The sequence below is a fragment of the Carassius auratus genome, chromosome 48, assembly GCF_003368295.1.
Source record: "Carassius auratus strain Wakin chromosome 48, ASM336829v1, whole genome shotgun sequence".
Classification (NCBI taxonomy): domain Eukaryota; kingdom Metazoa; phylum Chordata; class Actinopteri; order Cypriniformes; family Cyprinidae; genus Carassius; species Carassius auratus.
In genome coordinates, this window is record NC_039290.1 from 10155868 (window position 1) to 10172803 (window position 16936).

At 40.4% G+C, this 16936-nt stretch overlaps 1 protein-coding gene across 2 annotated transcripts; it reads left to right on the top strand.

Moving 5' to 3' along the window:
- The first annotated feature begins 1218 nt into the window (after positions 1–1218).
- LOC113065827 (retinoic acid-induced protein 2-like) lies at positions 1219–15206 on the top strand. 2 transcript variants are annotated; one of them, XM_026237359.1, is made up of 3 exons: positions 1219–1526; positions 8646–8762; positions 11933–15206. In XM_026237359.1, exon 3 carries the CDS (start codon positions 12019–12021, stop codon positions 13732–13734), a length of 1716 nt encoding a protein of 571 aa, XP_026093144.1. In that variant the 5' UTR covers positions 1219–1526; positions 8646–8762; positions 11933–12018; the 3' UTR covers positions 13735–15206. The 2 variants fall into 2 exon arrangements, with proteins under 2 accessions (XP_026093144.1, XP_026093143.1); XM_026237358.1 differs by lacking the exon at positions 8646–8762.
- Positions 15207–16936: the final 1730 nt, after the last annotated feature.

Consider the following 16936-nt stretch of genomic DNA (forward strand, 5'->3'; position numbering starts at 1 on the left):
CGGGTCATTTAGACCCATTAAACCCCCCCTCCAGCAGATCCAGGCCTGCAGGCGTGACCCGCGGCACATACAGGGTCTCCTGGGAGCAGAAACACCCCCCGCTTCTGACCGAGCCGTCAATGAAAACTAATCCTGCATCAGCCTCGGGAAGCCAAACCTCAGCCGTGTCATCATCTTCATCAGCCTGCTTCACTTGCACTTGTGACACGGCTGCTTTAAGCTACCGTAGTAAAACTGTGCCACTGTCAACAAAACCAGAAAGGTTAAAATACAACACAAAAAAGCTGCTTCTTATCAGAATTCAGTATTGGTTACCAATGTGCAGTGAAAGGGATTTCAGCTGAAAACAATTAACTCGACTTGAAAAGCAATGCTTTCTAATGTCTACAACCACAAAAATTACCATTAATATCTCAATGTGTGACATGCATCATGGCCATACCATGTTTTTGCATGTTACTGTAGGAATACTGGATGTTGCTCAATGCATGTGCAAACAATCCATAGTATTATCATAGTAACATGTTCAAAAGCATGCTACTGATATGATGCATGTATGTACATAAAAAAGTTGTATAGTCATAGCACATGCCCTAAAACATATCACTATGATGCATGTGCAAAAAACATTACCATGGTGACATGTAGTACTATGATGCATATATATAAACCATGTTGTAATCCCATGTTTTTGGACATGTTAAGATGGCAATACATGCACATGCATGCACTACCAACGCTATGATAATAATATATATATATTTAAACATGCATCATAGTAATACCACATTTTTATGTGTTTTAAAACGTTACCATGATAATAATGTGTTTTGCACATGCATCATGCTGATACAGTGTTTTTCATTCTGGTCATGCTATGAAAATACCATGTTTTATTTTTCTTTGCATGTGCATCATGCCTTAACACCATGTTTTCATATGCACCACGGTAACACCATGTTTTGTGTTCATTCGTCAGTGTAATACCACGTTTTTGTACATGCATTATGATCTGTTTTGGACAGATACCTTGAATCAGGGTAATACCATGGTATATTCAAAAATGCCATGCTTTTATCGTCACTGTAACACAGCACACCTACAGTAACTGTAGTAAGGGAAATGCAATGAATAATAATGTATTATTATACATTAGGATGATGCGGTTTGGATGCTATTGGCGGAGAGAGAGAGAGAGAGAGAGACAGAGAGAGAGAGAGACTGTGTGTGTGAGAGAGAGAGGATCAGAGCGTCTGTACGGCCACAGACAAGCGTCACACCGACACACATCCGTCGCGCTTTACGGTGAAACGCTGAATCGCTCGACACAGGCCTGCGTCCGCCACCGTAAACCGACACACATAGCGGATAGTTCGCGTCTCATATGAGACACACGAGCAGACAAACCCTCCCATAGGAAACCGACGAGTGCTTAATGACAGCGACCGAGCGACTGGCCAGCAAGAAAACCGAGGAAAATCCAGGAATAACGCCGGACTCCGGGACGACTTTGTGTTCATTCCCAGGTAACGCGTGCTCGCCTTTCATTAACGTGCGCGTGATTGTCAGTGATGGGTTTTAGAGATCGTTTCATGCATTGGCACAGGACTACATTGATTTATTCCCTGTATAACGTTATATAGTGCTATAATAGTACAGTATATAATGTGTATCCAATAACAGGGTGTCGTAGGATACAGAAACAGACATCACACCCCACAGTAAACCCGTCGGGCGGGTGCACAGGTGCAGCTCTCGTGGATTTAAAGGGATTCGCAAACCACAGATCGTATTCAACCTCTTAAGGACATTATATATTCTTGTACTTAAACAATTAGTCCGGGTAGTAGGCAAAAAAATGACGTGGATAAAGATTTAAGCGTCTCTGATTGATGCATTGTTGAAATAACAGAAATTATGTTGGTCTTAAAGGGACAGATCACCTAAAAATGCTAATTTAGTCCGTGTTTACTCACCCTTACGATGTTAAAACATCGTGAATTTACTGTATTTAATGACGCAAAAACAAATTTAGCCCAATATCATTGGCAATCTGTTTCATACAATGCAAGTGGATGGGGACTAAACCCGATGAGGGTAAAAAAAAAAAAATATAACTTTATAAATTATAATAATATCCTTCTGCCCTTTCGGAATAGTTTTGTGTGAGGAACTGCCATAATTCTCAATTATTCTGTAAATTAGATTTGTAATTTTTGGTGTACTGTTCCTTTAACGTGTGCGCCTTGGGAATTGTGGGGTCAGATATGTTTCCAAATAGCTTATGGGTAACACAAGAGGTCCCTAGTGGGGGATATTTGAATAATTAGTTGTGGTGATGGTAGGAACTCTTAATCTGACATTTTTAAAATCGTTCTGACATTTTGTGCAGCAGCATTGAGGAGAGAGGCTACAGAAATGCTTTTGACTTTAAACACTGTATAATTGAGTTTAGATGCATTGGACATGATTTCAGAAAATTAAATCCCATTGTGTCTTTTTCTCAATATGAGAGCATCTTACAAACACGTTTACTAGTTCTAATATAAGTGCAATGTACATCAAATCAACAACAGCACAGTGAAGCTTCCTGAAAAGCGTAAAAATGCTGAAACACCGATGCAAAGACATGATTATGATGTTCCAGACTCTGGTAATGCTGTACATGGGATTGTAACTGCATTCTTGATGAGGCTGTGACATCATAATGGAGCTGGATGGTGTCCGTGGCAACTGTAGAATTGTTTATGTCCTTGGTAACTGTTCCGTCAATTGAGTTAATCAATGCTTCCTCACGGACTCACGTGCACTTCTGAAAGCATTAGGTCACGTTTGCAGGATTGAAAGCTTTGGGGGTTAAACTGAGGCTGGGTTTTCTTGACCTTTGCACACACACGTTCAGGACGACCAGCCATCGTCAGTTCATTAAATTGGCCTGAACGGCAATCGTTAGCGCATTAGTATTCACACATTAGCACCAGTCAACAACCACTTCCCTATAGTCAACCATTTAGCATGCAATAATATAAGAAAAGTGTACATTAGAAAGACGATATATGCATGTTATGGGGCTCTTTTATTATTGCCTTTACCCCTCGCATATTTTAGTAATCATCCTAAATTAGTTATCATTCGAAAGCTGAAACTTGAAAAATTCATCCTGTGAAAACTGAAATTGGACATTGGACCCTGTTGCATTTTGTAACTTATTTTTTATGTCGGCAAAAATTTTATAAAAGAAACATGCGAGCGGAATCGGACATTGTTTTACCATACTTTAAATCCTTTCAGCAGGCTCCTCCTCTTAGTGGGGATTTTTTCATACAATTTTTTACTAGTGGATAAATCTACTACAATATTTTATCATTGAAATCTTTTCTAATCTTGACAAATCACATATTATTGGAAAGGTCTGAGTCTCAAGGTTCCGTATACGGTGACTATTTTAGTAATATTTTGACATATCTATGCATTTGTGACGAATTGCATTAAAAAAAAATCTAGTTTGGCTATCAACTAGTGGCTATTTTTGGTATAGCACCTAAACAACATCTTATAGGTATCTCCACTTTTTTGTAATATCAACTTCAAATTTGGAACATATCTTTAAACATGGCTTTGATTTGATGACTATTTAAGCAGTTTTTTTTAGTATTGTATGTTTCCTTTAAAGTAAACATAAACTTATGTAACTTTTTTTTACACTTTCATATTTTGCTATATTTTTCAGCAATAACTTGCTGATTATTTTCTTTAAACATACTGCAATTAAGTTAATAAGATCTTCTGAGAGATTGGTTGCCAGGATTTTCGGTTGTGTGCATTAATATTATAAATTGTACATCATAAAGACATTATTTGTTAATACTATTTTTTATAATTTTCAAAATACTAAGAAAATGTTTTTCAACATTTATATATGCATACAGAATATTCACAATATATTCACAACCATTTTACCGGCTACATACAATTAAGTTAAATTTAGTAATGTGTGTATTGTCAAAAGGTCAGTTTTTTTAAGCTGTACTTTCTTTTTATGTGTGTTTTTTTGTAAAACCATAGTGGACACTTCCAGAGAATGGATTCTAGGTTTAGAAAATCTGTGTGATTTCCGAGTAGCTGCCTAATCTTATTTTAGGCCTTAAGCCACAGGACAGTTAACTCAGGAATGTCCTGCATTGACGGCGTCAGACTTACTGTCCTCTCGTCTTTTGGGTTGTGCTTTTAAAATGCAGAAGGAGATAGATCACGTGTGTGTGTGTGTGTGTGTGTGTGTGTGTGTGTGTGTGTGTGTGTGTGAAAGAATGTTGTTGCATTTTGGGGGGGTGAACAACCACAGATGATGCACAGAGTCACGACGCAAATGTTCAGACAAACAATCATCTATTTAAACATTGCATTTCATGCAAAAACGGCCAATTTAACAACCTCTTCATAATCTAATTTTTCTTGTTAGATTGTGCTTCGGATTGAATTGCAGTGTTAATGCCGAGCTGGCTAGTTTATGGTATTGTATTTAGGTGTTGATCACTCTTACCGGTTTTGTTCAAATGTGCTAATCCTTTTCAGGAGTACCTGTCATGTGCTGCTGGTGTTCAGAGTGTTTTAAGCATGTTACTGCAAAGTAACTAATATCCGAGAAGTTGCTAGGTCATTATTGTGCAGTTGCTGAGGTCTTCTGGATGGTTTCTGAGGTCTTGCTATAGCGGTGTTTTTTATACACTAATTGTATGCATCTGTCAAACATAGATCTCTCTAGTATGTAGTTGACTTTACTCTGAGATCCAGAACGTAACTTCCCAGGACAGTTTTCATCTGCTGTCACCCAACACCTCGTTCCAGCAGGTGATGCAGTACAGAAGTGTTTGATTGCACTGTACTCATTAGATTAGAATCTCCTGTCATGTCCGTTTCATGTTTTCGGTCGAGTAGGTGCTCATGAGATTGTCTCATTGTTTCCTGTATGTTGTCATAACAGTAAGCTGAAGTTACCACGCATGAGAGCCATTTAGCTGTTAATGATAACGAATGGATAGGATGAGCTGCTGTCTGCCCTACACAGATCATGTTACCTCATATTTAATTTAAACGCCCCACCGATGGAGCCTATTTATAGCATCTGCCACCACAGTCCACTGGTGGGGCGTCCCAGAGCTGTAAACCACTGATCTCAGACCAGTTTGGGGTTTTATGTGTTTTATGTGTGCTGAAGTAAGATCAGTAATTTGTCAAATGTAATTATACCTTTAAATGCTTAATAAAATGTGTTTATTACATCGAAGAAGGGGCGAGTCATATCTTGTGAGTGAAAACAAAGAACACCCTAGCAACTACCCAGAAGACCTTAGCAACACATTTGCAGAAAACGCTAGCAACCAGCTACGATGGCACCTTTTTAGTATCCACATAGAAAACAACCCAGATAACGTTACACACCATTTAGCAACCAGATAGCAATGCCCTTAGCAACCACTATACAACAGCCTAGCAATCACATAGCAACATGCTGAGAACCACTCAGTACACCCTAGCAACACTTTTAACACTAAACAAAGTTGCAGCCTCCCAGAAAACCCTAGCAACCCACCGAAACATATTTGTAGTCGCATAGCAACATTTTAAAAACGTCTGAGTATCCACATAGGAAAGTCTTAGAAGACCCTAGCAACCACTCAGCAGCACCCTAAAATTATCCAAACACTTTAACAACTGCATAACTAGTCTGCAGTCTCTCAGGAAACCCTAGCAACGCACCTGGCAACCACCCTATAACATCCCTGCAGCCACAAAGAGAGGTTTACAGCGGTAACCAAGGAAACGCCTTAAGCTCCACCTGCTGCGGTGTTCACAAGCGCTTTGTTTACAGCGGTAACCAAGGAAACGCCTTAAGCTCCACCTGCTGCTGTGTTCACAAGCGCTTTGTTTACAGCGGTAACCAAGGAAACGCCTTAAAATCCACCTGCTGCGGTGTTCACAAGCGCTTTGTTTACAGCGGTAACCAAGGAAACGCCTTAAAATCCACCTGCTGCGGTGTTCACAAGCGCTTTGTTTACAGCGGTAACCAAGGAAACGCCTTAAGCTCCACCTGCTGCTGTGTTCACAAGCGCTTTGTTTACAGCGGTAACCAAGGAAACGTCTTAAGCTCCACCTGCTGCGGTGTTCACAAGCGCTTTGTTTACAGCGGTAACCAAGGAAACGCCTTAAGCTCCACCTGCTGCTGTGTTCACAAGCGCTTTGTTTACAGCGGTAACCAAGGAAACGCCTTAAGCTCCATCTGCCGCGGTGTTCACAAGCGCTTTGTTTACAGCGGTAACCAAGGAAACGCCTTAAGCTCCACCTGCTGCTGTGTTCACAAGCGCTTTGTTTACAGCGGTAACCAAGGAAACGCCTTAAGCTCCACCTGCTGCGGTGTTCACAAGCGCTTTGTTTACAGCGGTAACCAAGGAAACGCCTTAAGCTGAAAGACAGTGAATCTTTACCAAGGGGCAAGGAACTCGACCGGAAGTTGAAGTCGGGTGGGGGCTGCCATCTTTTAGCAGAACTTCACTTGCGTTAGCATTCCCATTGACTCCCAATCATTTTGGCGTCACTTTGACAGCGAATAACTTTACATCTGAGGCGTTTAAAGACTCCGTTTGTCCATTATTTATTTCTAAAGATACACGACAATGTATAAAGGTCTCCATTACCTTCTATGTTACATTATGGCCCCGTATAAACAGTTTTTGTAAAAAATAGGCTAACGATTGCGTCATAACCACTCGGCTCTCTGTCGCATTACCGTACAGACAGGAGGAGAAGCTCGCAGGAAATTAACTTAATATGGCGTACTGGCGTTACATTTTAAAATACTATACAAAATAATTAATCAGAATACTTACTCCTGCTCACTCACGACAAAGAACTCCCCGCTCAAGCTCGCCGTCTCTGCAAGATTAACGATGGCAGTTTGCACGCACAGCTACTAGAAGATTTACATCTGTCAGACAGGTTGCTGACGTCGTCAAGCTTCGTTTGAGTCTGCGCGGCAGAAACGGAAGTGCTAAAAAACGCTAAAACTGGGCTTCATTTGTCTCAATTGAGTTCCAATGGGGTCGCTGTGTCCATTTCTTTTACTGTCTATGATCTTTACACCCCTACTAATAGTTGTAGTGTTTTTAGTGTTGATTCTGGAGTTTGTTGGTCTTCAGTAATAGTGAACCTGAAGTCTTTATGCTGTTGCCATAATCTCTTGTCTGTATGTGTGATGTTTGAAGCATCATCTGTACGACTGTTGGCCTGTGTGCATGTTTGTACCCCCCACACAGGCTGTGCCGGGCCGTCCCATGCAGATGCACAAATGCACCATTCATGCCCTGATAAGATTCACAGGACAGCTGTGCTCTGGGCCCAGCGATGACCTTGAAGTGGGCAGAACCAGCAGGTGTTATGGGTCCAGTTATCACCCGAGAACCAATACAGTGCTGAGCTGGAGACAGACTGAATGTTTGCAGTCAACGCCCTGCAGTGTCTGCTTCTAGATTCGATAAAAGACACTGTTTGCGTCCTGTTTGTTCTCAAAACTAAAGAGCTGCACTGCTGCCTATAGGTTACTGTTAAGCTCATTCTGATTTTAAGCTAACAGCTAGCCAATAAACAAAGCAAGGCACCTTTTTAGAATTGGCACAAAGTTGTTTAAAAATGAAAGGTGGACAAGAATCACAAATGGTTAATCTTTAATTACATTGAACTTATGGGTTCAGGTATATATTTAAAATAAAATATACATTTGTTTCAATATGTATCTATTTTAATTATATTCAAAATAAGTATTTTTCATTGACATTTATATATTTATGTAAATTTGGGTTTTTAATTCCATTTACAAACTGATAAATGTTAAATCTGAGATACCGTAATTAATATAAAATTATATCCAAGTGTTTATAAATAACTATACACACAAAATTATATTTCTTTATATATATATATATTTGTTATATATGTCATATATATTTTTTTTCCACTAGGGCCATTTAAAAAAAAAAAAGAAATGTCTGATGCATGGCTGATTGGTATAAAGTTGTAAAACAATGAATGTGTTTCATTTGTACATAATCAGTACAGGGGAGGAAGCTTTGTTGCTGTAATGCATGCTCAGAATAGCTGACCTGGGGTCAGGTCCTTGTGTAAACACCATTTAATTAAATTCAGTGTTTGTGTGTGCTTTAAAGCATTACATTTTCCATGTTGCCTAGCTATTTTCTGTCTCCCACTGTGCCAAAGATCTGTTTTGTACCCTGTTTGCACCTTGAACTGGTGCAGATTTAAAAAGCATTTAATTTAGGCCCATCCATGACTCTGAATCCTAAATACAGCTCTCAGGAGATTTTTACACCACTTCTAATGGCTTTAAATAAGAGTAGTTTTGTCAGAGATGTCTGTCAGTGTGCATTAACAGAGCACACTACACACAAACACTGCTCTTTTAAACTCTCTTCTGTCTGAAAGGTAAACAGCTATATAAATACTGTTCAGTTTCTTGCACAGACTGATCGTTTTGTGTCTTTACACATCAATGTATTGCCATAAGCCACAGGGTTTAATTTGGTTTTGTTTGTGTATATATATATATTTTTTTTTACTTTTATTGTATGTTTTAGCTGTGATCCCCATCCACTTCCAATATAAGACCGATGGACTGCAATGGTTTAAGTTAAAAATCCTGGTTTGTGTTCTAATGAAGAAACCAAGTCATCTACATCTTGGATGCCCTGGGGGTAAGCAGATAAACATCTAATACATTTTTTAGGTGAACTATCAGTTAACCGGGTGCTAATCATTCTATTATGATTCAATTTAGACCAATCAACATTTTTTATGCAACTGACTTCAAAAAGTTATGACTGATCTTGCAGAAAAAATTAATGACTGAATTTTAAGACTGGTCCAAGTTCAATCAGAACACTTCAGGAACCAATAAAAATGCAAATCAGTTGATGAGCAAAACTATTTGATCAATCATATCTAATCTTTTTGGTGGGAAAACCAAACTGAAGTCAAACAAACTCTAGTCTACAACAAAAATCCATCATGACGGACTCATTTTGTGATTTTGCCAAGAGACTTGTTAAGCTAGTGGAAACCTAACCGTGTTAACATCATTACCAGATCGACGACACTGAGAAAAGAAAACTGGGTTGTACGTGAGATCAGGGTGGAGGTGGATTGGAGAATTGTTTCTAGGCTCCATCTCAATGGTGCGGCAGCTTCAGCACGCTACACAGGAGATGGATTTATTAGCCCTGCGGTTGGCATGACAACAATGCCTGTGGATGGAATAGAAGATTGTTGCTAAATTGTTCCATCTGTTCCAATTTCCAGCTGTAGAATGGATAGAATGGAGTTTGCCCTGCATGGGATTTGTGCTCTATTATCTGATAAAAGAACGTAGATGAAGACAAATCCTGGATAGATTCTTCTAGATGAAGCCATGTTATCATATCAAGCCAGTAAGTGTATCAGATGGAGGGACGATTGGCTTTCTTATGTGCAATCAAACATAAAATCTACAGTTTATCACTAAAGTTGTTTATCACACCAATTATTTGCATTTGTCTAACGCCGTGTCCCATTTAAATCAATGGTGGCATCTTTTATTGAATATTTAAATATTATAAATCAATTATTCCAGGCTATCATTTAAATGTTTTATTTAATTTTAATGTTATCAGTATGAAACACTTTCAGTAAACACTATCATTGCAATAGCAGTTTTCACTTCTGTTTCTGTCCTTTTTGCTATGTGCCAGCCATGTGCTTTTGTAGTGACAGATAAAGTTAGTCATACTCTAGAATATTCTTCTTAGGTGTGAGCAAATTATATATAGACTTAATAAAATTGTAAATGTAAAGTTTGACCCAGACATTTCTTGATGGGTTTCACCTTTTAAAGCATCACAACATCATAATTTAGCTCTAATTAGTGGGCAAACTGAATCATATGAGATCACTTTTTTCTGTTTTGTTGATGCATATATTTGCGATGCGGCAACAGCAGATGGTGATGTTTATCTGTGATGTTTTTAGCTCTGATTTAGTGTCGAGATCTAACCGATCTCACCTGCTGCTGTGAACGCACAAGCTCGTGCTTCTGTATGGCTGTTTGCATTAACTGTCTCACGCTGCAGAAATCTTTCAGCCCACAGAAAACCCATCTGGGGTGAAGTATCTCAGAAACAAATCATACCGAGGGTTTGGCGACCCACCTTGTTGGCTTTCCAATGCTAGAGTGTAATTTATCGACTTTTATCCCAGCTTAGGATTTATTTCAAAGTTTTTGGCTGTTCCTCTCAGATTGTATTTGTGTAGCATTTGAAGCATGTGTTTGTCTTCCAAAGACTTCAACAAACGCACCATTTCGAGCCAAGTTATGTCGCTCTGCGTCTTTGGCATAGAGAATGTGGAGGCTAAGACTAATTTTAAATTAAAGTCATGTTTGTGCAAAGACTAATGGGGAAAATGCACCTCAGACGTGTAATGTTACTTGATGCAGGGTTGCAGCAAGGACACTAAAGGTGATAAAGTTAAGTTTGAATGTAAATGTTCAGAGGTTCATCTAGACACTGGATTAACAGACAGTTTATTTAACCTATGGTTATGTTAGGTTAGGTTATGCTTCACAACATAATTCGAGACATAAAAGTCCTGCAAGACGGTATAGAAAACACGTGTGACTATTTGGAGTGGTCTGATCTGGGATCGTTTTTAAACCCCAGCACCCGTCGGTTGAGGGTTGATTTAGAATCGGTGAGAAACCCCGTCACTGAGTAATCACAGAGGAGCAGATGTGTCGAGGTCATCTTGCTTCCTTATCTGACTTTTTCCACTGTCCTTCCATCAGTTTTGGCAATGGAAATTCAGTGCTTTAGAAGTGGTTCTGAAATTCACCCTGGGACACAATGGTCCTAATTCAGTTGGCAGCTTTCTTTTGTTTTGCAGCTTGCCTGAAAAAACGCAGATAAGGCAGTTCTCGCAGTGCTAGCATGAGCCTGCCACCCAACCTTCATCAGCACTGCATTTATTTTTTTGTATGATTTACTGACGGAGGAAACGAGTACATTTTTTTAATGTTTCAGATAAAATCATTGATGAAATGTTTGTGGTAGTGAAAAGAGACATGCAAAAGTTCGTTTTAGTGTAATTTGTGGTTGTTGCACGTGCTCCGGTCATCCTATTAGCATGCCAAAAAATGTTGCAATGTTTAATGGGTGCTTAACGCAGACCAAAAATTGCCGCTTTGAAAGATTCCTCCATTTTTGCATGCCCTGATCTTTTTTTCCCCCTCACTTTGTTTTGCTTTTTCGTTCCTCCCTCCCTCTTTTTATTTCTCTCTTCTTCAAGGTACTCCCTCTTTCCTCCTTTCTGTCTCTTTGGCATTCATTCACTCTCTGTGTGTTTGCCAGAGGGAGGTTCACTTCATAGTCTTGGCAGCAATTTGTGTAATAAACTCCACACTAACGCTAGCTCATAAACAAATAAACCCAGGCACTCTGCGACGTAATTTCATCAAATCCACCCCCGTGCTCTCTTTGCTCCCCTCCCAAGCCAGCAAAGCAGTCCCTCTGTGTGAAAGGCTCCCAGTCTCTCTAAACTCTCTTCTGGTGTCTCCCATAATTCTGTGTTTGTGTCTGTGATTCCACTCTCGTGTCATGACATCATTCTGAAAGCTTACTGCTCTCGGAGGACAAAAACAGATGGTTGAACTTTTAGCGGTAAAGGAAACAAATGCCTCCTTGGAGCCTTGTTAGCTTTGGGTATTAAGTTATAGAGGACAGGTAAGGATATAACCCATTATAAATGGTTACTAACCATTACTATGCTGACTATTGTGGTATACGTCGACACATTTCTTGCCAGCTACTAATCAACTTCTCCCATTTGATCCTAGGGTTTGTGCTTGCATCCATTCTGAAGAAAACCATGAAATCCTCTACTTACAGCACCTGAAACAGATGTCAAGACAGTGATCAACACATGATGGAAGAGCCATACAAAGATTCTGTAGCCGTAGACATGGCAAACTCTCAGGAAGAGGCCTGCAATGGTGGAGCCACTGCCACTGATGCAGTTGGGAAACTCGAAGGGGACGCCACTTCAATTATTCCAACTGAGACGTGGAATGTCAGCTCCCCAACTATCACAAAGCGATCCCTGTCACCCCTGCTAGCGATACAAGCCACCCCGGTGGTGACCCCAGCTGCTGAGTCTCCCAATGGTGTTGCCCTGAAGGTTGCTACAACTGTACTTCAGCCAATATGCTTGGGGGAGAGTCCAGTGGTGTTGCCAATCCTTGCTGGCCCAGCTGCCCCGCAAGTTGGACAATCAGGGACTACTTCATATCTGATGACTAGTCAGGGTCCTGTGTCCCTACCTCTGGTCTTGGAACAACAAGTCCTCCAACACTTGAATCCTCAGTTGCTTCAACAATCAGCAACTTGTCCTGCCTTGCCACTACAGAACGGCATCCAGTGCCAGAACCCTTCTCTTGCTCTCGGAGCACCTCCAATCCTGGACCAGAAAGGCACAAGTCCAGTGTTTGATACTAGTCTACTGACTCTTCATCAGAACCCTAACCTTGCAGCAATCTTGCAGGACCTCTTCCCTGGCCAAGGAAACTCTTCTCCAACTTGTCACCTAGCATCTTCTCCGCAGGTCGACCTTGCCTCTGCATTTCTTCCTCCTTCGCCTCTCTCGCAGCCCTACAGCTCTCCACTAGCCTCTCTTGTGCCACCAGCCACCTTGCTAGTCCCTTACCCTGTTGTAATCCCACTTCCAATGCCTCTTCCAATCCCAGTGCCAATCCCTGTCCCGGTCTCCATGTGCAAGAACTCCAAGATAGATGTAGACTGTCCTAAACCCACTTGTACTTCTAGCAAAAGCACCCAGACTTCACTTAGTGACGTCTCCCCTCAATTGACATTTACCAGCAAGGAAATGGTAGTAGTCCAACAGTCTCCTCGCTATTGCTCATCCCCAGTAGTGACAGACGGAGAAGTGCTGGATTTATCCATAAGGACACCTCAACCTTCAATGCATGTTGATGTGCCACAAGGGATCCAGCCATTTCAGCAGGACAGTGTCCTGGATTTGTCTATACCTAGTACAAGAAAGAAATGCATCAAGACTTGTAGCATGTATGGGCCATTGGCTCCGGAGCGGGAGAGAGTGTGCCACATGGGGGACAATGTTAGCAGTGGGCCTTTGGCTCTTGGGGTTCTACGGCCAGTAGACTGCACACCAAAACTAGACACCAAGCTGCTAAGTGGTTTAGCATCTCTAGAGTTCAGCAGACAGCACAAGTGGGTGGTAGACAGCGGTCATGGCAGCGTAGTGTCTGGGGCGGTACATGACTCTGCACTCACCGGAAGCGGCAACATTGAGATCGTCAGCACATCGCAGACAGCCAAAGTCATTGTGTCGGTCAAAGATGCCATGCCTGCCATTTTCTGCAGCAAGCTAAAAGGATTGTCAGGCGTTTCTACAAAGAACTTTTCCATTAAACGTGATGCCAGTCAGGGGGGCTTCACAACACTACCCAGGGTCCCGGGGGATCAGCGAGGAGAATCCAGTGACCCGCTCAAAAAGATCTCTAAAAACAGAGGCATCAAACTGAAGAAAGTAAGCTCCCAGGAGATTCATATACTACCAATAAAGAAGCAGCGACTGACGGCGTTTCTACCCAGAAAATAACTCATGCTCTTGCTTTCAGAGGGAGAAGGGAAAGCCAAGGTCTTAAGCAAAGGAACCGCTTCTGAGATGGTTTGAGAAATTTAACCAGGGTATGATGATGATGATGCTAAATGCATAAAAAGCCCTAAAGCTTTTTTTTCCAAGCTGTCCAAATGATTTAGCCCGATGCTGGCTTCCTCTGGTCTGACGGTTGGCATTTGATCCATTCATTATAAAGCAATCAGACGAAGTCAACAGGAAAACGCTCCAAATAAAAGAACCAATCTGAACTGGCTCAAATGCACTACTACTGATATTCTTTAGCATGTTCAGCATGAATGCCAGAATTGGCTCCCTATGCATTTTGATTCTTGGTCACACATCCTCATGAATGATTCATCAAGCGTAATCTGCATCGTCATTAATATGCATGAGATCTGTTTTGAAACCTGGCCAGCTGTCAGTGAGAAACACAACGTGCAGCACTGACAGATTCTCCTCTCGCTAATATGCTTTTGCCAAATTCTTGTTCTCCTCGCGCTGTTTACACTTGGAGTGCAAGACGTTTCCCATTCTTGGTCCTAATGAACTGTAGAAGGGAACAGTGACCTTTTGCTTCCCTAATCACTGTATTAATCAGTGGGGCACTGGAGCGGAGCGTCCTCTTTGAAGAACACGAGGGGTAAGCAGTTAGCATGGCAGCCTGATAATCACTTGGCAAAGCCCAGACCTCGGTTTCATTAAGTCTGATGATTGGAGGAAATGGTTGTCAGTAGCAACAAAGCATATTTTTCATCATCCTCCCTTTGGGGGGCAAAAAGCCTCTCTCCACCCACATACCCCAAACTAAATTAAAACTAAATAATCATCAGGGGTTTGTCCCCAACGACAAAAAATCTGAGTGAAATGGTTCATTAATACTGTTTTTATGGCCGTGGGTTCAACTCAAGTGTCATTTCTTAGATTATTGCCATCCAGCTGTGTGAACACACAAGAGAGTTACACTTGCAGCAGTGTACAGATTTTATAATGATGATCCTAATACACCTTCAGTGTTTTAGATGAGCAATTGGCGACAATGGACGTAACCTCTATCCCTCAGCAAGCATTAAGAACTTTTTCCCTTCACAGTTGAACCTGTTTTTTATCTATACATGTTACTCGTATTGTGCGACGTGCGTCAATGTGTTATTCCCTGGTTTTTGTAATCCTTCATGAAAATAAAAAGCCTTGTAGGTGATTTCAGCAAGACTGCACAAGCAGTTGGCTAATATCAAGGCTACTTTTGTGGTTAATGCACTCTTTATAAAATCTTGCAATAGGTAATGCAACAATTTAATGCCAAGTAACATTACAGGAAGAGAGGGTATGGCAATATTAACAAATAATGATAGGATTGAAAGTGTTACTATTTGAATATGTAGAGACGCTCTTGATGGTGTACTTGAGCTTTAGTCCCAATCAAAACGCATCTTCATAAGTGTGTGCTGGTGACATTTACAATCCACAGCAAACTCCCCTTTAGTTTTGGATGAATTCCACCGCTTTTCATGATCAAATACATTTCTGAACGATAAAATCAATCCTGTTGCATTTCATACTTTATATGCAAGTTCATCCCAAACCTCAACATCATCTCGAGGTCAAACTAGCAGCTTTGAACGTTTGAGCTTGAGGCAAGGCCAAACTGAAATCACTCTCATTTGCTTTTGTGTAACATTTAATATTTTGTTTTTATGAAGATGGATCGGCTGAGATGAGAATATAATCGAAATGAGATTCTAGACACACCATCAGAAGTGTGAAAGTCAAGAAAAAATTAAAGTCAGGCAGGATTAATTTGACATGTCCGTTGAAGAAACGTGCCGTCTCGTGTTTGCGTGTGTGTTTATTGGAAGTCCTGCAGAAGGAATCTCCTACAGTTCACATTCAGAAAAGGTTTTCATGTAGAACTCTTTCTTCAAATATTATCTTGACGGTTTCCTGTTTCCACAGGACGCTCAAGTATCAGATTTGATGAACTGCTGTGCAACTCGACTTGTTTTTTCATGTCAGAACTGAAGTGTTTTTAACTTAAAAAATCTTTCCTCTGTTTTTTTTTTCTTGTTTACCTCCGATCTACAAAAAAAAAAAAAAATCAAAGCATGAAAACCAGATGAATAAACCATGACTGTTTCTATGATGTGAATTAATGTCAGACGACCCTCGAACTCTTTTATAGATATTAAAATTTTAAGTATTGATTTTTTGTTTTTTTAAACAACGAAGAGCTTTTGTAAACAACTGAATGTGTAACAGAATGAAATGAAGAGTCTGGTGATCTTTTAAATTATTTATTTATTATTTGTATCGTTGAAAACGTGTATGTGACGAATGCATTACCTATAATTTTCACGATTAAAAATGTCTCCGGTTATCCAGATTCGAAGTGTGTGTGTGTGTGTGTGTGTTTTCATAACAAGGATTGTTGAATCTATATGGCACAACTTTACGAATACATCTTTTTATTACAAAAAGGTCGACAAAAGAACTGAAGAGTCTAAACGATCACATTCACGGCTAACTTGAAATGCTACCTTATAAAAGATGGACAAAATCCTGAGAGGTCTCAAAGTAAAGCAAGGCAGTTTAACACAGCGGTTCAGAAGTGAATAAAGAGCGCTGGAAGGCAGTACAAGGTATATTAAACCACACATCCCAAATAAACAGCCCCCTGTAACGTCCCACCTCCATATACAACATGTTTAGCTTAAAATATTTCTTCTCTACAAAATTGTACATTCCTGTTGCTGAGTTTTATATTTATAACTTCGAGCTGGAAGGTGATGGAAAACACTATTTTAGTGATTCTTCTACTGAGACGCTTTATTGAAATGAACCAGTTTTGACGGCTTTTCGAGTTCTTGAGTGACAAACGTGTTCATTTCTCCACGGCACGCTGTGTTTCTGTCTCTTGAATACTGTTCTGAAGCTGCTGGTGATCTCTAACGTCTAACCCTGACTTCCCAACATTCCCGAGATAAGAGTTTCTGTAACAAAGACCAAGCCAACTCAAACAGCGTTATCTCGAAAGCATTGGGTCATTGCGAACGCTCGATACTCCTGACACTCGAGACTAAACTATGAGTTGAAGGAGAAAATACATAGAAGAAGAGCGGATAAAAAGCACACGGGAAACTATATTAGACAGTGATTTTAGTTTTTTTGAAAGCAGTGATCAAAC